General features: G+C 54.7%; 9 protein-coding genes across 9 annotated transcripts; 4 read left to right on the forward strand and 5 right to left on the reverse strand.

Moving 5' to 3' along the window:
- Positions 1-90: 90 nt before the first annotated feature.
- MSD1 (aspartate--tRNA ligase MSD1) lies at positions 91-2164 on the reverse strand (the record flags this gene model as incomplete). The annotated part of the gene is made up of 4 exons (XM_083193344.1): positions 91-1065; positions 1114-1374; positions 1427-2084; positions 2154-2164. The coding sequence occupies 4 exons, from the start codon at positions 2162-2164 to the stop codon at positions 91-93; spliced, it is 1905 nt and encodes a 634-aa protein (XP_083050292.1).
- A 1198-nt stretch (positions 2165-3362) lies between these two features.
- ACO1O0_003902 (ANTH domain-containing protein) lies at positions 3363-5547 on the forward strand (the record flags this gene model as incomplete). The annotated part of the gene is made up of 5 exons (XM_083193345.1): positions 3363-3410; positions 3472-3709; positions 3777-3967; positions 4025-4136; positions 4193-5547. The coding sequence occupies 5 exons, from the start codon at positions 3363-3365 to the stop codon at positions 5545-5547; spliced, it is 1944 nt and encodes a 647-aa protein (XP_083050293.1).
- A 425-nt stretch (positions 5548-5972) lies between these two features.
- On the reverse strand, positions 5973-7094 carry TFB3 (TFIIH/NER complex subunit TFB3; the record flags this gene model as incomplete). The annotated part of the gene is made up of 1 exon (XM_083193346.1): positions 5973-7094. The coding sequence occupies one exon, from the start codon at positions 7092-7094 to the stop codon at positions 5973-5975; it is 1122 nt and encodes a 373-aa protein (XP_083050294.1).
- Positions 7095-7389: 295 nt separating this feature from the next.
- ACO1O0_003904 (HSP20-like chaperone) lies at positions 7390-8071 on the forward strand (the record flags this gene model as incomplete). The annotated part of the gene is made up of 3 exons (XM_083193347.1): positions 7390-7402; positions 7459-7661; positions 7721-8071. 3 exons carry the CDS (start codon positions 7390-7392, stop codon positions 8069-8071), a joined length of 567 nt encoding a protein of 188 aa, XP_083050295.1.
- Positions 8072-8145: 74 nt separating this feature from the next.
- ACO1O0_003905 (uncharacterized protein) lies at positions 8146-10210 on the reverse strand (the record flags this gene model as incomplete). The annotated part of the gene is made up of 5 exons (XM_083193348.1): positions 8146-8385; positions 8433-8603; positions 8653-10039; positions 10098-10146; positions 10201-10210. The coding sequence occupies 5 exons, from the start codon at positions 10208-10210 to the stop codon at positions 8146-8148; spliced, it is 1857 nt and encodes a 618-aa protein (XP_083050296.1).
- Positions 10211-10766: 556 nt separating this feature from the next.
- MNN4_1 (LicD family-domain-containing protein) lies at positions 10767-11853 on the reverse strand (the record flags this gene model as incomplete). Its single annotated transcript, XM_083193349.1, has 4 exons — positions 10767-10830; positions 10883-11010; positions 11065-11558; positions 11724-11853. 4 exons carry the CDS (start codon positions 11851-11853, stop codon positions 10767-10769), a joined length of 816 nt encoding a protein of 271 aa, XP_083050297.1.
- Positions 11854-12671: 818 nt separating this feature from the next.
- On the forward strand, positions 12672-13339 carry ACO1O0_003907 (uncharacterized protein; the record flags this gene model as incomplete). Its single annotated transcript, XM_083193350.1, has 2 exons — positions 12672-12679; positions 12709-13339. 2 exons carry the CDS (start codon positions 12672-12674, stop codon positions 13337-13339), a joined length of 639 nt encoding a protein of 212 aa, XP_083050298.1.
- Positions 13340-13937: 598 nt separating this feature from the next.
- On the reverse strand, positions 13938-15446 carry ACO1O0_003908 (uncharacterized protein; the record flags this gene model as incomplete). The annotated part of the gene is made up of 3 exons (XM_083193351.1): positions 13938-15017; positions 15068-15202; positions 15267-15446. 3 exons carry the CDS (start codon positions 15444-15446, stop codon positions 13938-13940), a joined length of 1395 nt encoding a protein of 464 aa, XP_083050299.1.
- A 1358-nt stretch (positions 15447-16804) lies between these two features.
- ACO1O0_003909 (histone acetyltransferase) lies at positions 16805-20891 on the forward strand (the record flags this gene model as incomplete). The annotated part of the gene is made up of 4 exons (XM_083193352.1): positions 16805-19809; positions 20028-20084; positions 20137-20340; positions 20459-20891. 4 exons carry the CDS (start codon positions 16805-16807, stop codon positions 20889-20891), a joined length of 3699 nt encoding a protein of 1232 aa, XP_083050300.1.
- Positions 20892-21937: the final 1046 nt, after the last annotated feature.

Genomic DNA, 21937 nt, shown 5'->3' on the forward strand with positions numbered 1-21937 from the left:
TATACATTGTATACATCCCCCGTCGTTAGAGATACTCACTTCGCATCCCGACGACAGGGGGCAAATGGTGTCCAACCACAAATTGACGGCTTAACCCGACTTACCACGAAGCGCTAGGCCATACGGCGCCAGCTGCTCGTCGCTGACCTTGCTCGGGGACTTGACTGTTGGGTCCTCGCCCTTCATCGTCTTGGGGAATGCCATGACGTCCCGCACCGTCGCCGTATCCGTCATGAGCGCCACCATGCGGTCGAAGCCGAGGGCGAAACCGGCATGCGGTGGGCATCCCGCTCGTAGCGCCTCGAAGAGGTGGGAAAAGTCTCTGACCCTCTGGTCCGACATCTTGAGCACGTCCCGCATGATGAACTCCTGAACATCGGCGACGTGGTTACGCTCGCTGCCGCCGCCAATCTCGATGCCGTTCAGGACGAGGTCATACGCGGCGCTCCGGGCCTGCAGGGGATCCGTGAACAAGAGCTCCAGGTCCTCCCGGGAGAGGGGCGCAGTGAACGGGTGGTGGCTGGCGGCGATACCAGCACCCGCGTCCTTCGCCTTCCAAGGTTCGTCTTCCTCCACCGGCTGGAACATGGGGAACTCGGTGACCCACACAAACTGCAGGGACCCCGGATCTCCGAGGCGCGGCTTCTCCATGTGGCCCTCCTCCAGAAGGGCTTTCCACAGAAGGCTCCGAAGCTCGCCAATCTTGGTGGATGAAGAGGTGTACTGTCCCTCGGGTTTGGGGCGGGCCTGGAAAACAACAAGGTCTCCATCCTTCAGATCTTTTGAACCAGGGACTGCCTCTAGAATACTCTCATATTCAAATCCGATGGACGAGAAACCGCACAGGGGTTTGCTAGAGTCATAGATGAGGACCTGGGGCATGCCGTCGGAGTTGTTGGTGAATTGTTTTGGCAGGTCCTTCATGAAGTCAACCACAAATCGGCGAGACATCTCAGGTGAGCTGTCGTTTAGTGGAAGGGAGAAGGCTTCCACCATGGGGTCGGGCAGATAGGTGATCATGCTGACGAAATGCCGAGCACTGTCGGGGATGGGTATTTGGTTGATCTTGGTGGTGTCAGCTCAAATACCCAGAAGCAAAACATGGTAACTTACCCTTCCAGGGATTCGAAGATCTGGCTTGTCAGTCCCGTACATGGCGATGCTGTCCGCAAACTTGAGCGTCGTGAACCGGTGTGCCGGGGGGCCTTCGGTCTCGGAAGCCCCGTCAGGCAGCGATGATACGACGGGTATCCTTTCGCCACGGAAATCCTGGTAGCTATGGGCGGGTCGCAGCAATGAAAGAGCTTTTAGGATTATGTCATTGATGTCTTGTCGAACTTGAGTGGCATCTGCAAAAGCCCACTCCATATCAAGCTAGCCAGGGTCAGTTGGTTTCCAGAACAGAAGATACATAAGCAATACTAACCTGGGAGAACTCGGGCTGTCGGTCCGCCCGAGAGTCCTCGTCGCGATAGCAGCGCGCCCACTGCATGTACCGGTCAATACCGCTAGCAATGAGCATCTGTTTGTATTGCTGCGGGCTCTGCGTCAGGGCATAGGCCGTCCCCTTCTGGCGCGTGGGCACCAGAAACTCCCTGGCACCCTCCGGGGTCGATTTGAACAGCGTCGGCGTCTCGACGTCGGTGAATCCCTTGTCCAGCAGTCCCTGATTCAGCACTCCCTTCAGCCACGACCTGAAACGAAGCCGTGCTCGCAACTCGGGGTGGAAGCGGATTTGGAGATGGCGCTTCGTCTGCGGGAAGACTGTCTCGGGTGTGACTATCACATCCTTGGGGAAGTCGTTGAGCATCTGGACATCCCGCGTGTTGAGCGTGGGCTTCGCATTGCGGTCCTGTTCGGCGGGATCGGGCTGATCTAGGTCGGCACGGACGACAACAGGGGAATGTGCAGGAATTTGGCGGAACTTCTCGTGGGCGTCGGCATCGACTTCGGCCTTGGAGCACAGCTGGACAACCTGTCCCGAACGCAGGGTGAGGTCGGCAAAGGAGAGATGCTTGCCGACATTTCGTCGCTTACCTATGAACCCAACATATTCCTCGCCCTGTGTTTTCTCGGATGGCGCACTGGCATCCTTACGATCTAGTTTAAATTAGACCTAGACAAAGAAGAGAACGCCTGTATGGAAGGCGTACATCGTGACCATGTGTCGAGCAATTGCTTCTGCCTGTCTGTCGCAACGGGTGATCGGCGCCAGGAACCGCTACTGAACTGCCTCGACGGTGCCCGAGTAGGAATTGGGACCAAAAATGCCCTCAAGCAGGTCCTTTGACGTAGCATGAGGCCACAGCGGCAGACTGAGGGCCTCATATCCACTGTGATGAGAATCGTACGCGAAAGTTCGGGGACCCTACGTTACGGATAGAACAAGGCTCAAAATGGTAGCGAGCTCTCTTGCATCACCCCACTGGCAGCCACAGGCCCACCAATGGTTGAGCCGACGAAATTCCGCGCCCTCATAAATTTTGGGCGCGCGCGCACCACAGCTTCTTCTCTTTTTCTTCTCTTCATCCCTTCCATTCAAATAAGTGTAAGCACCCCAACTTGCCCGCCTCTGCTCCAAACGTTCACGGATGCTGACTATCTCTCTAGATGATGAGAACCGCGTGCCCCAAATGATGTATCTGCCCCCGTCCCGACCGCCCCGGCTCTCCCTTCGGGGCTTCAGTGGCTTGGGTGGAAGGGCACGGATGGCAGCATGATATAAGCGTCCGACACACGACCTTGTTACTTCATCGGACGCATTGAAAACAGCTCTGATTTATTATGAATGGAAGAGGCTTCTTGGATTGGTTATTTTGCGATTGTTTTTGATTTCCGTGTTTTATCAGGTGCTTGGCACCAACGCGTATGCTTGTTCAGTTAGTTTTTTTTTGCGCTCCATTGGACAGGACAAGTGTCACTGTCAAAGAAAAAAATACCCCAGCATACATGTATTCCATAGAAGGCGTAAATACTACTAGTCGCACGTCCCGTACCAAGTTCTCTAGGTGAAGGATGACTTCTCGCCCGTATCGGTTACTCTCAAATGCAAGTGTCGTGTCTCGGTTCCAGGTCGATCCACAGCAGTTGACCTCATGGCTCACCGAACAGGGTCCGGAGCGAAAGTGTTAGCGCGATACTTCTCTCCCCGCCTGCTGCCCACCAAATCTCGGGTATCCGAGTCGCCCGGAACAACGTTATCTGGTACCCGCTGCCCAACCACCCCTGTCACCCATCATCATTGCTGCCAAGTGCCAACCAAGCCTCCCTCTCCCTCTCTTCTCTACATTGCATCACCATATCGACTCGTCGCCCGAGTCTGGCCTCCTGCTGCCGCCGCTGCCGGACCAGCCACTCGCATCATGTCCAGCTCTTTCGAAAAGTCCGTCAAGGGCGCAACCAAGATCAAGGTGCGGCCTCCACGCGCGACCTCTACTCCCCACGCCGCCCGTGAACTAACCACAGCTCCAGAATGCGCCCCCCAAGACAAAGTACATCGAGCACCTCCTCGTCGCGACGCATTCGGGCGAGAAGAGTATCACAGAGGTCATCCGCGCGCTACAGTACCGCCTAGGGGATGCCACTTGGACCGTCGTCTTCAAGAGCCTCATCACCGTCCATCTCATGATTCGCGAGGGTGAGCCCGACGTCACTCTCGCGCTGCTAGCCAGAAATCGCAACTCTCTTGCCATTAGCAACTTCACCGACGGTTAGTTCAAGCATTACATGCACACTGTCTGATCTCAAACCAACTGACAGATACTCGGGGCAAACAGCTGTGACGCAGGGTCGAAACATCCGGCACTATGCCAACTACCTCTCTGAGCGCACGCGGGCCTTCCGCGAGACCATGATCGACTGGGTCCGAGTGAATGAGTCGAAGCTGGAGCAAACTACGGTAGAAAAGGGACTCTTGCGACAGACAGAAACTGTCCAGCGCCAGCTGTCTGCGCTGCTGAAATGCGATGTGAGTAGACAGCTACTTGTCCAGATGTCCGTGATACAATATGCTAAACCTGGGTAGCTCCTAACTTCGGAGCCCGAAAACGAGATCACAATCACCGCCTTTCGCCTTCTGGTTCTGGATCTCCTAGCGCTGTTCCAGGTTGCCAATCAGGGTCTGATCAACATTCTGGGTACGTTTTGAACTCCCCATGTTTCACGCAATCCCTCCCCCTAACACCTATGCCAGGTCACTTCTTCGAACTGTCCAAGACCGACGCCGAGCGCGCAATGGATATCTATCGAACCTTTACCAGACAGACTGAGCTTGTGGTGGGGTATCTCAGCGTGGCCCGCCAGCACGAGCACCACACGCGAGTCCAGGTTCCCAAGCTCAAGCATGCGCCGGTGCACTTGGCCCGCCAGTTGGAGGAATACCTCAACGACCCCGACTTTGAGATCAATCGGAGACAATACATAGCTGAGCAGGCGGCCAAGAGAAGGGGAGGCTCCTCGTCAAAGCCTTTCAGCAAGGTCGACGATGACGACTTCCCCACGCCTGTTTCCAACAACCCGTTCCCCAAATCCAACGGATCCAAGCCAACAGAGTCCAAACCGGAGTCCAAACCCCAGGCCAACAAGGGTTCCGATACTAACTTAATCGACTTCTTTGAATCTATAGAAGAGAAACAGACCCCTTTGCCCACACAGGTGAACAATACCCCTATGGCTACACAGGTCAGCAGCCAGCCAACCGCCAACCCCTTGAATAATGGCTTCCAGCCCCAGCCTACAGCCACGCAATTCCCGGCCAACAATGGTTTTGTGCAGTCACAGCCTAGCGGGTTCCTCTCCAACAGCCCATACCAGCAACAGATGCAGCAACCACAGCAAACAGGTCAATTCATGGCACCCCAGCCCACTGGTGCCGGCTTCGGAGGCTTCACTCCCCAGCAGCAGAGCTTCCAACCCGGCGCACTTGGCACCATTCCCCAGGACTCCATGGCCAGCTTCCAGAACCCAGGACAAGGCGGGCTCCAGGCCATGCAGACGGGGCAACCGAGTTTCATGCAGCCGGCTCAGACTGGGCAGCCGGGTTTCCTCCAGCCGACGCAGACCGGACAGCAGAGCACGAATCCTTTCCGCCAGTCCATGCTCATGACCCAGCAGACCGGAATGCAGAGCCCTCCATCATCCAACGTCTCCTCTCCCACAGCCAACCCGCTCCAGCGCCAGTCAACAAACCCTTTCGCCCGCTCTCCCCAGAGCCAGTCTCCGTATAACTCTGGCACCAACTCGCCCTTCCAATCCCAACCCCAGTACCAGCCCCCCGCCCCTCTCCAAGCCACGCCGACGGGGACCAATCCATTTGCTCGGAAGACGTCGCCCCAGTCAGTGGACCAGCAGCGTCCACAGACTGCCGGTGGCGCCCTCGCTCCACAGCCAACTGGCAGCACGAACCCCTTCCGCCAAAGTGCCTTTGTTAACCACAACACCGGCATGGGATGGCAACACAACCAGCAGCCCATTGGGGGTGGCCTTGATCAGCTCCCCACACAACCCGTCTTCCCTCGTCCCGCACAGCAATCACCGTGGCAGCAGTGATCAGAATCATTCTAGACGCCGTCGAGTTGAGCGTGGGCTACATCGTTCGCTTCGCATTCTAGCACTATCTACGCGTGCCATCGTCTAGGGTCACATTTTCATCATCGCATTATCCAGCGAGGCGTTCTTCCGGTACTGAGAATTATTAAGGGGGAGGAAACAGGTCATTAGCATATAGGGGGTGATGACAGTAGTTACGAAGCAGGAATACAGCATATCATTAGAACGCTTGTATGTTAAGTACGGGCCCCTTGGACCTAATGGTCGGTCCGTTTTATTATGTCTGATATCCGTAACTCCAAATCCTCTCTAAATGCGAGAGCCCTTATGTACTATCGTTACCCATCCAATGTATTCCGCCGTAACGCCAAGCTATGTGCAAGGTAATATCAATGGTCCAAACTGCAACACCTGCCTTGAATTGTTCAGAACGGATCATCCACGTCCATCCTGCCCGCGCTCTGGTCTGAGACGGCAGCTTGCGCCGCGGCAGCAGTAGACACTCCCTTTTCCATCTTATCCTCTCCGATAAAGACGCCCAGCCCGGAGAAAGCCTCGAATAGTGCCCTCTTCAGGTATTCGTCCGGGCTGTACCCTCCGACCTTGTAGTCGTCCTTTGTCCTCGTCACGTCCAGCCACTCGTTCCTGTACTGGGACAGCTTATCCGAAGACAAGTCCACCCTGGACGGCGCCAGATCCAATCCTCCGTAGGGGTCGTAGGGCCCATCGTCGACAACAACAGTCTTCTTTTCCCGCAGGCCCCGGATCGACAAGCCACCCGCGCCCGCGGCCATGACATCCAGCGCCGCATCTCGGTTCCGCTGCCCCCGCTTCTTGAGCAGGACCCGGTCGACCGCCTCGTTCGCCCGCCCCATCTCCGCGCTCTGCAGAGAGTCGAGCATCTCCTCCTTGAACCGGACCGCGCTGGCCTTCTCGTCCGCCTCGGCCTGCAGCTCGCGCATCCGCCGCTGCTTGGCCGCCTCCTGCTCCGCGGCCAGGCGCCGCTGCCGCGCGTCCTCCGTCTCACGCGCCAGCCGCTTGTTGCGCTCAATCTCGGCGCGGTGCTGCGCCTCCCACTTGGACAGCTTGGCCTCGGCCTCGCGGCGCGCCTCGTCGTTGCCGTTGACCATGTCGGCCGTCAGGCACTCCACCATGTCGAGGTAGTCGTTGTACGCGTCGAGCGACTCAAAGTCGTCCTCGACCTTGTTGAAGACGGCAGCAACGCGGCGGCGGATGTCAACCTCGCGCTCGACGGCCAGGTCGGCGAACCAGGGCTTCCGGAAGCCACGCAGGCGCAGGGTCTTGTGGCAGGTCGCGTAGGGGCACTGGTTGGGCCCGTCCTTGAAGATGCGCTCGACGCACGTCTTGCACATGCGGTGGTAGCACTCCGGGTTGATGCGGAACTCCATGTCCTTGTTGAAGTAGCGCGTCGTCTTGCACACAGGGCAGGTCTCGTCTTGGTCGTCGGTGCGCTGGGGGGGGTTGCTGCCGCCGCCGACCGCCGACATGTGGCGCACCGAGATGGCGCTGTTAGATGGTCGGGACATGGCTGCAGCTCCCAGAGGCAGTCTTGGGACTGTTTTGAGGGTTGTGAGAAGTTAAGGTTACGGTGGTTGGAACCTGGAAAGGCGTTCGGGGTGAGGTTGGAATATAAAGCTCGAGCCAGGTCTGACCCCAGCCCCAGGCAGCTTCTAGCACGGTCTTAGCGCAAAACGACAAGGGTCGGTGAACCGCCGCAGCGATCCAGCCCACCCACCATAAAGTTGCCCCTCCACCTCCCAGTTCGACATCCCACTTCGATCACCTTCCACACGCATACGGAACCACGCTGTGCACGTCAACATGGCTGACAAAGGTAGGCCTGGCTTTTCTATTTAATATGGATGCATGGACGATCTAACCTACAGACAGAACCCACGCCCGCCGATGAGACTGCCGCCCGCGCAAAGGAGGCCGAGGAGCAGGCCGCACTACCGTACAAGTGGTCGCAGCAGATCCATGAGCTCGACATCACCTTCACGGTCCCCGGCAATATGAAGTCCAGGGATCTCGCCATCGAGATCAAGAAGAGGAAGCTTGTGGCCGGCCTGAAGGGCCATCCTCCCATTATAAACGTACAGCCCGCACTCCCGTCCCGGGCTCACCCCCCTCCGTTCTAACCCCGTCGCAACAGGGCGAGACCCCCCACGATGTCAACGTCGAAGACTCTACCTGGACCCTCTCGAGCAACTCCGATGGTACCAAGACTGTTGAGATCCATCTCGACAAGGCCAACAAAATGGAGTGGTGGGCGCATGTCATCACCGACGCGCCCAAGATCGACGTCACCAAAATTCAGCCCGAGTCCTCCAAGCTGTCCGATCTCGACGGCGAGACGCGCGGCATGGTCGAGAAGATGATGTATGACCAGCGCCAGAAGGAGCAGGGCCTGCCCTCGTCTGATGAGCAGAAGAAGATGAACATCCTCAAGAAGTTCCAGGCAGAGCATCCTGAGATGGATTTTAGCAATGCCAAGATCAACTAGGGTTGATTTGTAAATACCGTGTGTCAGGTTGCAGGCGTTTCGAATTGAGAAGCATATTAGCAGAATTCTTCCTTTCATCTAGACTCCAGTGCCACGGCGGCGCGTTCCAAGAACGAGTTGAAATCCCTGATCTGGCTGAGAAGCCCGCCTGTTGACCCTGCAGAACTTGCCAGGTCCGATATCTGGGCCACAGCCAGCTCAAGGTTCGCCAGCTCTGCCTCCTTCTGTGCTTTGGCCGACAGTTCTGGTGCTTCTCGGCCCTGTGCCACCGCCAGGTCAATGTCGCGCATTGTACTCGATGTGTTGAGCAAGAACTAGATCGCGGTTAGCCTAGCCCAAGTGCGAACTGAACTCTACTCACAGTCGACTCTTTGGTATCTGCCTCATGCTTTATGCGCACAGCATCCATGCGCAGCGCCACCTGCTCTCGCTCAGCCTTGAGCCGGATGATCTCTTCCCTTAGTTCAAGCTTTTCCTTTTGCGCATGGCGGAGGCGCTTTCGTAGCGAGTGCCAATGATCCAGATGAATCGTCTGTCCCAAATTAGCCTTGGTTGGATCAGATACTTTGGTATTGACTCACATGCTGTAGCAGACGGGAGTTGAGAACCTCCCTGTAGGCTTCCACCGCGCGAGCTTTGATACGGAACTCCTTTTTCTTGGCCGTATCTGTTGCAGTATCCGCCATCTCCTGGAATCTTTCGAGAGTGTTTGCAATCACTTCATCGCATACCTGGGAAAATACATCTACCGCGCTCTCCCCAGTACGATTGGCAAACGGAATATCCAACTGGAGCGGGTCAGTATCGTCACCATCGTCGCCGCCGCGTTTCTTATGGTGGACGAAACGTTGGACTGTGAGTTCAATGGCTGCGTTCCCTACGCTGCCCTCATCACTGCCTCTGCGCTTCTTTAGCGAAGCCTGAGGTTTGTCCTTAGTCTTTGCCTTCTCGCTAGCCTTGGGTCCCGATGGTCGCCCTCGCGGCTTCGTTTTTGTTTTCGGAGCCCCTTGCTTTTGAGTCGCAGGGCTTTTGCTAGGGCGTCCACGGCCCCTCTTTGGCGGAGGCTCATCTTCGCGATCGTCGGACCCTAGCTGCGGCGAAGAACCGCGCAGGCTTGATCTAGGCCGTTTCCTGCCGATAGTCTTTGCTGCTTCCGTCTCATCAACCTCCTGAGCCTCTTCGTCGTCACCAGACTCTTCTTGCACCAGCTCCTTGTTCGCTGTCAGCGTTCCTCGGTCCACGATCTCGTCATCTACCACCGCTCGGCTCCGTGGCCTGTCTGGTGACAATTCGTCCTCGCCTCCGGCTGGCGACCGACTTAGTGTCTGGCGTATGCTGCGTACTGTTCGCACCGACGTTGCTGCGTCACTCCGTTTCGATTTGCGCGTCAACGGCGAAGACGACATTGGCGCATTGTCATCAGATTGCAGAGTCCCCTGTAAGCTGGCGCTCGACGGGAGCACCCTCCCTGATTCCACCCTCTTCCTCTGCCCGCTTCCCGGCGCATTGATGGGGCTCTCCTCAATCTCATCTATAGCCACCGCCGTAGTGTCAGGTCTCGTAGTCGGTAGATCACTCGGGGGAGGCACGCTTCCGGGGTCGTCAGCGTCGGGCTCAGACCGTGCCATCAAGGATCTGGGTTCCGGAGGCGCATCGAGGCCTGCATGTGATGACTCTGGACTCGCGGGACTCCTAGAAGTTCGACTCGTCCCATCTGGCGCCGACTCCGGTCGGACATCCGAAGTCGCATCGCTCCTCTGCGCGCCAGATTCCTTAGATGTGTCGGGCAGGTCGTACGGAGTTTGCTTTTGAGGAGGTCGCCGGGCGCTTGGGCGCGGTTCATTTTGGACAGTTGTAGGCGCCCGGGTATTGACATTGTGATTCTTGGCTGGAGAGCTCGATGGTGCGGGTGGGATACCGAGGTCTGCGATGTCGAGATTGAATGAGTCGTCGCCGACGTTGACGCGCCTGGATCATCCGTAAGAAATTTGATACATGGCAAATATAGAGAACATAGATAACGTACTGCGCACCGCGAAGGCGCTCGTTGAGACGCTCTGCGCGAGCTTCGCGGGCTGGTCATGCCGATGTCAGTGGAAGGTCTGCGGATCGGTGATGGGAAGCCCAACCTGTCGCCATCGCAACTGGCTCAGCACCCTGCGCGGTTCATAAAAACCTCGATACTGGCGTCGACCTGTATGGAAGTATATCGTCGGATGTGATCGGAAGAGTCCGATTGCCTAGGCTGTAATGACGTTTAAGGTGTCGAGGTTGTCGAACGCGTGTTGGAGACGCGTTAAGCTCGTCGCAGTTAAAGCAAGCAATCGAGCGCGGGGCCAAACACCGTCACCAATACTCGCCACTAACCTCAGTGACCGCCCGTAACCGTATAGCAGGAACCTGGACATAAGAACAAGCGTTAAATTCGCATATTGTGCAAATCTGGAAACATGCAAACATTTCATATTTATTCCTGTTCAAACGCCGACCTAATCACAATTAACTTTCTGCAACCCGACCATTGAGTTGGTGTACAAAGCCTGTTTCCCATAACCCGAAGCCCCGTCTTGCGTCTATCATAACAGTATACTAATCCTCATGTCCCTGTACTGCATTATACTTCAGCCTTGGTCTCGAATTCTTCATTTCAACATATTCTCAACTGCCGTATTAGCGACATCTGTGGGGTTTAGCCTCATGAGGCGTCATCTGTTGTCTGCTCTGGAACCCATTCCATCTTATCATCGTCAAATACGTGACTAGCATTGCCATCGTTAGCAGGGCGGAACGTGGGCCGCTGATATAACTTACCCGTGAAACTTTGTGTTCACCAATGCCTTCTTTCCATACTCCGATTCAAGCATTGCTCTATACCCATATGGGATCTTGACGGGGGCTCCTTCAAACCTAGTGTCCAGTAATGGGTACAGGTACGTGTCCTAGAGGAGTCAGATGACCAGGCGACGACCACTGCCAAGCAGCGGGGAACGCACCTTGAACTCATGGCCGTTCTTGTCGTATAAAATCCCCTCACCCCTTGGGTGATTAATATGATATCTCGCCGCGGTGATATCAATAAAGAGCCCCGTCTTTGTGTCAATCCACCTCGCGTCAATGACATTGAGCACGTCATCCTGCTCGCGGTGCTCAAAGTGAGGATTTATCTCGAGCAGGTAGAAGCGGCCTTCGGGTATGGCGTCATATTTGTAGTAGAAGGTTGTCATGTTGTGGTATGCCCCAAGGTAATACATGTCGGCCTCACTGATCTGAACATCCGCGTCCAGGTCCCATGGCATGATCTGCTCCTTGTTTAGCTGCGCTGTCCCTCTTCCGTCTGAGAAATGGCCTACCTTCTTCCCCCACCACCAGCCTAGAAGGGAGCCGTGCATCAGCCAGGTCTGGATACCTAGTTCTCGAAACGTCGACAGATATGTCTGGATCAGAGCCCGGATGGCATCCCTCTGTTCAAACTCCCCGAGCTGTTTCACTATGAATCTTTCATCATAGTGGGCATTGTAACTTGCGCGGCTTGTCAGAAACAGCGCCTCTCACTAATCAACCACCTGACTGAACACATACGGTGACTCCTCTAAGCAATTGTTAGCCAGATCTCCCCATTAGCAGACCGCACAGGGCCTTGTACAAGACTTACGAAAGTATTTGGGTTCCGGAAAATCCACCTGCCCTCTCTTTGCCAGCTGCGTGACGCGGGACTCCCTGAAGGGGACGGCGACTGCGCATACTGCCCACGTCAAGGCGGCGAGAACGCCCAGGGCTTTCATGACCGCGGCATTGGTCCGCAGGTAGTGTAGCAAACACACAGAATATCGAGAGGCCCGATGTTGATAGACAAGTCAAAACAAATGGTGGATTGCGCGCTGCTGGAAGGTGTTGGTCCCAGTGTTGCAGTTTCAACTTGCGCTCAATGCCGATCCAGCCGGGGAGGGTGGGTCGTACGTCCAGCCTGTTGCTTCGCCACTGACTCGACTCTTGAAATGCAGAGTATCAGGGACGCTCCAAATCGACCGGCCAAAGATGAGGGAAGGAGCTTTCTAGAGCCTAGGTGGTTCTGTTCTGATGAAGTAAAGGGAGTGACGACTCGGAGAACGAAAATTCCGTTTCCAAGATGATGCATGTAGTTGTCGATCAGTTCATTCCAGCTTATCCAGGTTGGCCCCCATTCCACCCCCTGATGGTGATGCGTTTGACTGCGACTCTGTGACATGGTGTATCGCTAAATCCGGACTAGCACCTCCGCCGCTTTTGCTTAGGATCTGTTTCCCTTCGCCTTAATACTTATTATATATCGTGCGTTGGTCCCCCTCGTGCGAAGTGCGAAGATGTCCATGCTTGTGGACAAATCCACGAACTGTGTGGCATTGTCGGACATCGCCAAGATCTGTATGCGAAAATAGGCCTCTTAAGTCAGTTCTTAGGACCCTGAAACCTGATCTTGCACAACTATCCACCACTGATCGCATTCATTACATGTACACTATGGCTCCCCAAATAATTTCATCACTCCAGGACCTGGTCATTGTTGAATCATAGAGTTCAAGGACAAAAGAGTCCAGTATCACCTTTTACTTCATCACCCGAGATGACGAGGTCTGCTTTGGCGAATTCTCCAAACCTAGAGTAGACTTAACCGTCGAGGATTGCAACGCAGCACTCCTTCGCGTCGGCGACGAGGAGATTGATCCTGAGCTGCCCCCGGACGTCGACTTAACAATAGCTCCAGACCATTTGGATGACAATTCGGCATATGTGAAGCGTCCAAGCCTTATCTGGTATGATACTATGAAGGGCACCAACTTCATCCCCACCGAGGTTCTCAACGAGACGCTCACCATGGAAAACACATCCAAGTCGTCTCACCCGAATATAGTCCGCTACTACGGCTGTCGCTTGAGACGTGGGCGCATCACCTCCGTGCTTTTGGAGCGCCATGATATGACCCTACAACAATATGTCTTCGAGCCTAGGCTTGGAGAGTTAGATAAGGACAAGTTCTGCCAAGGCGTCGAGTCCGCCGTTCAGTATTTGCATGGATTGGGTCTAGCTCATAACGACATCGACCCGAACAACATCATGATCAAAGATGATCAGCCAATACTGATTGACTTTGGCTCTTGCCAGCCAGTTGGTAAGAGGCTACAGTCAATGGGCACGCCAGGCTGGTGCGACGGGGACTCTCACACCTCTGAGAAGAAACGCGACACTTTCTCCCTTGGGAAGCTTAGGGAATGGATTCAGAACCCAGAGTAGGGATTGACTTGTTTTGAGCGGGGGACCGGTAGGTATGATGCTCAGCATATTATGGCAGCGCAGAGAGATTGATTATGTACAGCTGTCAGATATTGGGTGATATAGAAGAGAGTGAATTGGTCTGTGGTAGTGTAACTACTATCATAAAACGACTGTATTTGGGTTTTCAAGGTCCTATTACAAGGAGCCTCAATACACGATTATTATGAAGCCGCCTCCCACATTCTCGCTACAGTAGCTACTAGAATGAGTGAAGGTTAAATGCATGTCAACCCCTGGACCGTCACTGTTCCCAATGATTCATTTTGACAAGAGCATCGCTAATGGGGCCGCGGTTCCTATCAAATACTTGTTTCATGCCGCCGTATCAACCGCCATAATATCTTGTAGTATACATGCAAATATTATCACATGAAGAACGCTAATAGCGTAGTAATATCATCCCAATACGGGCATTACTATCATAATCGTGTAGTATTTTATAGGTCCTACAGCCCGAATAGAAAATCGTTGCAGCCTAAGTAGCTTCACTATTTTAACAAGGAATCAATCCACCTTCCAAACCAGTGATGCCATTCGCCTTTAACCCATCGACACCTCACCATCCTCTCCAACGCGGCCAAACGTCGACGATTTCATCTTCCTTACCGACTCTCCGACTATCAACAATTAGGTACTTGTCGTACCCAGAGCCAGCAATGCAGGAGTGGTTCGGCCAGATCCTCACCCGCTGGCCATACTCCAAACTCAGCTCCTCCTCAGGTTGCCCCTGCCAGCGAAGAATCCCATGTTCCTGGCTTATTTTTCCAACCTGCCAGCCCCCGTGGATAGCTGGAAAATCCGGCCCAGGCTCCGGATTTGCAATGCCCCATGGCATGACAACGCCCCAGCCGCTGTAATGCTGCCCCTTCTCCGCACCCATGTCAGCGCAGGGCTCGCGGCCGAGGGCGAGGCACCCAGCATTGATGAGGGCCTCGGTGGTCTCGTTAGGCCCGCGCCTAGGGTACAGGGACGAAACTTCACACAAGACCGAGATGGCGATGGAGGAGGCCGAAAGCAAGGACCTGTCGCGCGCGTGCGTGGCGAGCTGCTGCAGGTCCAGCGTTGGGTAGACGCCAGCGTGGACCTCGAGGCCAAAGCCTTCCGATTTGAGCTTGTGCAGGTAACCGTTGATCGCATTTAGTCTGGGTCCTGCTTCAGAACCCTGCCCTTTGAGCTGCGGATGCTGCAGGCTCGTCGCCGTTGGCGTGGCTCCTACCGATAGCGTCAAAGAATCGGTCGGTCTTCGCGACTTGATTGAGGCTGCCACGTCCTCCAGGGCCTTGAATTCTGCAGCTAGGTAGTCTAGAGCCTCCCAATCCTCGCGGGTCTCATAAGAATGGCCGGCGTGGGCGTATATACCGTGGAAGATGGAATGGCCCTTCAGGGCGCTTGACATGAGTTGGTCAATGAGTTCTTCGCATTCCGGCGTGCTGGGGATCACGCCAGCACGCTTGTACCCCATGTCGACCTTCATAAACACCAACGGAACATATCCGGACCTAGAACGTATATCCTCCACGCAACGGAGCTGGCTTGGGTGGTCAATCATGAGAGACAAGCAACCAGGCCCCAGCAGAAGCGAAACCTTCGCCAGGCGGTCGACTATCGACGGGGAGAGCGGAATGCCATATAGGACCTAAAATGGTAAGAATCCAGGGGATAGCAGAGAATTCGGGGGAAACAAACATTGACTTTGCGTCCCCTGTTTTGGTACTCCTTGAGTAGAGGCGTCACATTCTCCGCTTCCACAACTGTGGACACGACAAGATTGACTGGAGAGGTTCCCTCATCGCCAACTTGCAGTCGGGTGAGCTCTATTGTCTAAAATGAGACACAAAGTGTCAATATATATAGGTCCACTTCATAGAAACCTCGGTGAGCTCACCTTGTGCGTCTTGATGTGTGGTCGCCACGAGAGGGACAGTCGTTCGACAGCGTCAAGCATACGTTGACAGTTCACGTCTAACTTTGCCAGGTCAAGGATGACGGACGGTGTAGGGACATCTTGGAGAGTCTTTCCTACTAGCTGGGCCTTTATTTCGTCGTTGAATGTGTTTGAGGGCATCTTGGCGTGGCGAGTAAAGCACAGTCGAGAGGCCAACCCGTCCTCTGCTCAGAAAGATGAGGAGTATGGACAATGACAGAGTCTCCACAACAATCGAGACGGAAAAGAATTGGGTGACTTGGGATTTATACGCTCCTGAGATCCCGAGACCGCGTGGAGATGATCTTGTCCGCTTGGCCCCTCATCGGCCCATCGCCGCCACCGGAGGGGCATGTCGCCAAATACCCTAGACTAGGAGAGCTCAAGAGGTCCAGCCAACGGTTTCAGCATCCCCAGCATTGGTGTGTAGTAAGTAAAAATTTTCATTGGAGCCATTCGGATCTACAACTTGGGGATTTTAGATCTCATCTTCGCTGCTCTATTGTTGGTGGTATTTGTTGCACTAGGTTGGTGGAAACAATGATACTTGGCGCCTAACTTGAGGCAGACAACATGGTTTACATATCTTAAAAAGCTAGCAACTAAATAAAAAATGGCACTGCCTACTTTGAAAATTAGCTTAGGAATACTTTTTCAATAATCCGTCGAAAAAAGTAAACATCAAATTATTATTAGACTTCCCCATAGTACCTCCCGTTATGTCCATCGCCCACGCCGAATGCCACCGTCTCACTGCCCTCTCAGGAGCTTCTATTACGAGTATCAGTAGAGTTGAGGGGGGCAAGAGGCTTGTTAGACTCGCGGAAGGTACGACCTAAGGTAGTAAGGAAGTCAGGTACCTACCTTAGCACTAGGGGTATAAAATTCCTTTCTTACCTCACTACTGCTCGTAATTTTTCTAGTGCCGGATAACCGAGCATCATCTTCACCTGGTACTTCCACATGCGTCCCGGAGTTGAACAAGTCCGTGGGAAGGACAGCTTTCTTCCACACCCAGCTTGCGTTACCTAGGAGTAGACTTCTACATACACAATCACACAAAAGAGTAGGAAGCCATGATTTTCCCATCTGTATAAGCTTAGCCTTAGGTGCGTTGGTAGTGTCCAGCATCTGACACCACGGTGCTGTTTATGGCCGCTCTGGGTTCCCCGACAGGTGGCTTTGGTACAACAGCTCGGAATGCCCCACTCTTGACAGTTACTCCCACGCACAGACCACATTCGTGCACCAACGCACTTTAGCTGACTCATCAACTCCCAGCTGTCGCCAGCCTTCAACCGCGACTCCAAATCGCAAACGTGAACTTGGCAACGCGGACTTCACGGCTTCACCGACGACTCACATCTTCGCGACTTCGAATCATCCATCGCCGAACCAATAATGGTGTGCTCTTGAATAAGTATGATCTAGTCACTACCGCTGCTACCACGCGACCGGGTTGATGTCGAGAGGGGGCGCATGTTGGCACGACTACAGCTATGACCAACGAAAATGAATCTTCGTCATTTGACGAGACCGACTGGAAGGCGCAAAACGCTGCCGACGACCGGGAAATTGCCAAGCTCCTGGAGCAGAGCCAAGGCGGCACCAGCGGCGGCCTTAAGATCGACGACACCCCCTTTGACCAGACAAACAAAGCCGACGATGCCGAGGACTTTGAAGATATTAGCGACGATGAGCTTCCCGAAGAAGAGCCTAGCGCGGGCGCTTCACTCGAGATGCCGGGCCTAACAGATGACGGTGGCACTAGCAACGACGCCGACGATCTATTTGGAGAGGGCCCGTCATCGCCTACCGACCTAGCACTTGGCGCACCATCACCAGGGGCGCAGGTTCGAGATGTCGATGCCGGTGATGACACCCAGCCGACAGATTTAGCTCTCAGCTTTCCTGGCATCAACTTCGACCAAGAGCCGCATATCAACGCCGCCGACAACCAGGACCCAGACATCCCCGCACCCGCCGAGACGGTCGAAGATCTGCTCAAGGCCGCATGGCCAGCTTTCAAAAAGGGGCATATTCTGACATGGAGCGAGATTCTACCACCAAAGAAGGCTGTTTGGAAGGAGAAAAAGCCGCTCAGGAAACCAAAGCGACTGGTGACGAGCAAGCTCACTTTGGAGCTGGACGCTGACACGGCCACCGCCTTCCGCGTCCCTGGGCCGCAAGCGTCGGAAAAGCGATACAGGAATGAAAAGCCTGACTCGAGGGGGTTTATACGATGTGACTGGGGCTCCGACGAGGAAGGGGAAGATCCGACACAATTCGACGTCGACCAAGGCTCTGACTCCGAAACTGTAATGGGATTCTCTCTCCGCGATATTGAAATGGCCTGTGAAGATTGGGGTTCCCAAGTTGAAGAAGTTGAGAGGGAGTTTGCCATGCGACAAGCTGCAGAGCAGGAGTCCGCCTCACGAAAGAGACCGGCCGACACGGAGCAGGACGACGAGTGGGATGCCGAATTCCTGATGGACGGCGAGGACCACTCGCAACCAAGACCCAAGAAGCACAAGACTATCAAAACTGGACTGCCCGAAATACCTCGTTATACGGCACCGTCCTTCGACGACTTCCAAGAAGCAACTCGACGCGGGGCCAAGCGTGTGCATCTGGAAATGACAGACCCTTACCTTCTGATCGAATCCCAAGATAACAACCGGGGATCGAAACGCGTGCGGCCAGATGGTACGGAGACTACGCGCGTGGCCAATGGAAAGACAGGTCGTGACATCGCCTCTAGATTCAACCTTTCCAATGATGAGGCCTACGACTTGCTCAAAGAAAACCACCAGAGCAAGGTGCGAGCTACTCTGGGTAATATTTCTGTCGAGCACAGCATGCCTGCCATCAAGCTTACGTGGCCGTACTACAAGGTCAAGCTGCCTGGTACAACGGACGAATACCATCGTCCTCGTTTCAGATACAAGAAATTTGCTGGGCATGTCATCAAATTCGACAAGCCGCAGACCCATAAGAAGAAGCACATGAGGGGCAAAGTCCCAGATGTCTTCACATCCTCGAAAGACTTGAGTATCAGCGACAACTCCACGGCTGTGCTGTTTGAATATTGCGAGCCAAGGCCAAGAGTACTCAATAGCTTTGGCATGGGCAGTAAGCTCATCAATTATTACCGCAGGAAGGACGCCAAAGAAGAGGAGCAGCTTCCGAAACAAGACCTTGGAGAGTACCGATTCCTTCTACCTGAAGATCGGTCACCCTTTGCACTCTTCGGGCCCGTGAATGCTGGCGAGACAGTGCCGACACTTCACAATGAGATGTACCGGGCACCGGTATTCAAGCACACGCCTCGAGGCACTGACTTCCTCATCGTACGGAACACAACAGGCGCAGAGGGTTCTAAGTGGTATCTTCATAAGATTGACCATCTTCATGTTGTGGGCCAGACGTTCCCCTCGGTTGAGGTCCCAGGGCCGCACAGCCGCAAAGTCACGAATGCATCCAAGAATAGGATGAAAATGCTGGCATTCCGCATGATTCGGCATAGCGGTACGGACAACTGCCAACTGTCTGACATCACGCGACATATTGCCGACTCCACGGATACCCAGAATCGCCAGAAGCTAAAGGAATTTCTGCAATATGATAGAGAGAGTGGAGAGAAGGGTATGTGGCGCTTGAAGCCCGGGGAAATACTCCCGGATGAGAGCGCTGTCCGCGCCATGATCAAGCCCGAAGAAGTCTGTCTGCTTGATGCCATGCAGCTTGGCATCAAGGAGCTGGAAGATGCCGGTTACGATCCTAGGAACGCCAATTTCGATGAAGATGTGCAGATGGCTGATGGGGCTGATGGCGAAGACGGTGATGAGGACGACGATGGGAGCAAGATTGTTAAAAGCGCAGCCGGGAAGAAGGCACAGGAGAAGCAGGAAGAGACGCTGGCTGACAAGATGGCGCCTTGGAAAACGACAAAAGCATTTATCGATGCTTGCGCCCAAAAGGCAATGCTTCAACTGCACGGCGAAGGAGACCCGACTGGGCATGGCCTGGGATTCAGCTTCATCCGGACGTCAATGAAGGGCGGCTACATTGAAGCTGTACAGGGACCCCTGGCTACATCCGCCGATGCCATGGAACGCGAAAAACGTGCGAATGGAGGACACGCATATAACGTGAAGAAGCAGCAGGCAATGTACGAGGAGGGCATCCGAGAGATTTGGGATAAGCAGAAATCGACCCTTTCTGACCCCCAAGAACACGACGACAAGGACATCCAGGCGACCGAGGACGAGGACGACCGCTTCAACGTACACACTGCCGCAACGCCTGCTCAGTTCGATGACGGAACCAGCCAGATCAGCGGCTTCACCTCTTCTAGCCGCCACCCCAAGCGCGCGATCTGCATCTCCCGCGACGTTCGACTCCCCGACGGCAGCACCCAAACCCGAACCGAAGTGGTTCACGACCCTGTCGTGATTTCGCAGTACATGAAGCGACGGACTGAGGCCGATTTGGAATTGAAAGAGTATGTGAAACTCCTACTTCGTTTCCCTGGCCTCACCAGGCGCCCGCCGCGGCAATGGCGCAAGCTGCCCAGTCCCGCAAGAGCACTTCAAAGATGGTCAACCCTTGCGCGGACCTTCACCACTAGAGCCCACTCTTTTGGCCCAGGCTCCCCAGGCTCTATCAAAGACCCTGTTGGACTTCTATTTAGAGCACCAGCTTACACATATCTGCTTGCAGCATCTACAGCTCGCGGCCTACGGGCAATGCCGACCACGACCGTCTTGCAGGACTTAGGTATGTTGAGTATGTGAAACCTTTGCAGCGTGCAATGCTAACCGTGTTGTAGAATTAAGAAGGAGCTTGAAAGACTCGAAAAGAACAAGGCACGGCGACAAGCACGCGAGCAACAGAAAGAGTTGCATAGCAAAGCTCACGGCGGAGGGGATGCCGGATCCCCAGGAGCTAACCCAGTGGCTGAGAAGGCCGCCACGGGGACTACCCGAAAGTGTGCCAATTGTGGCCAGGTCGGCCACATCAAGACTAACAAAAAGTATGGAACACTCCCCTTTCTCCCCACCCCCCCGAATGTCATTTGATTGGTGGCGTGTCCCGGAGTCCGCGGCCCAGGCGAACGACAATATCCAGCAAAAACGACGGCACAAAAAGAGGCAGGCCTTCCTGGTCGAGAAACTTCAGGAGTCGGACCGGCAAAGCCGGAAAGAAGCTGCCGAGCGCGAACGCGTTGAAAAACAAGCAGCACGACATCACGAAAAGCTTGCCCGCCAGGCTGCCCAGGAAGAGGCGAGGCAGGCTAAGGAAACTGCACGACTGGCTGCTCAGGAAGAAAAAGAGAAAGCTAGAGAGGCAGCGAAGCGACATAAGGAAGAGGCGCAGATTGAACAACAGCGGAAGCGTCGTGCCCGGGAAGAGGAGCGGGTCAATATGCGACGGTACCGGGAAGATCTCCAAGAGCGGAGACGCCAGCAGGCAGCCCTCGAAGCCCGAGAAGCCGAGCAAGCAAGGGCCGAACGGAGACGAGCCATCCTTGCCCGGAGAGGACCGCATGGATTTCATTTCACTCACTATAGGACTCGACGATGACACCTGGACACGCCATCATAGACACACTCTCCATGGACATGTCTTTGCACCCGTTGAAGAACTTTGCTGACTGCTATTCTCTAAAGATTATGTCCTCTGCTCAATGGGACAATGAGCAACGACAACGGAGCCGCCGAGCATGGCGGGTTTGGTGCATACAGCGCGCCTGCCGGAGGGGCGGGATCTCCGCCATAGTGGTGGCGGCAAGGAAAGCTTAAGAGGAGGTGGTCTAAGTAGGGCTGGCTGGTGGACGAGTTCTAAGCATGACTGGTGAAAGGGAAGCATTGTCAGGACGACTCGGCGTTTGGGGCGCATGGATTCAGAAAACGGTGGCCGATAGGCTCTTTGGTTTGGGAAGCGCAAGGGGCAAGATGCGTTGATCGTGATATCACCATCACTCCGTACGGAGTACATACTGCAAATTCAATTCGAGGGCGGCCCTCAGGGATTCAATTCATCCACGACCAACACAGACGGACCTGACCGATAGGAGAGGTGGTATGGCATGGCTGACCTCGCAGCCCTGACGGGGACGGCCATATCCGTGCTCACGGCGGTCGTCTTGTCCCTCACCGAAAGAGGGGATGGGGTTTGTCGGACGGATGGACCAAAGGGAGAAGAGTCAAGAGACGATTTAGGCCCATTTTCCATTGCGGGGCTCGAGAAATGTGGACTAAATGGTCCGAGTCGGCATACGCGGAACAGCTATAAATAGCAATCGATGCAGCCCAAACGGCCGGATGGGCCAATAGACATGCAGCATGCTGTGAGTTCACAGTTTACGGGCGGAGGCTTGGGCCTTGGCTTGCTCCGAGTGCAATTGTGTAGTTGCTTCCTGTACGTGCAATGCGAACATGTCGTGATGCGCGTCGTACTCGAGAGATGCTTGCCCATGGCTGGGCTTACCTCAATTGTGTGTGGTTGATCACTGATGTACGGATGAGTATGATGTTGGGTGAACGACTGCATGAGTTCCAGTTGGTTGGATCGACTCGGCTGATGCTGATGCAAGGGCGAGATGGTCATTGCTCTTTGGCGGACTTGCC

Source organism: Amphichorda felina (assembly GCF_050947745.1).
Source record: "Amphichorda felina strain 45539 chromosome Unknown scaffold_4, whole genome shotgun sequence".
In the NCBI taxonomy this organism is placed as follows: domain Eukaryota; kingdom Fungi; phylum Ascomycota; class Sordariomycetes; order Hypocreales; family Bionectriaceae; genus Amphichorda; species Amphichorda felina.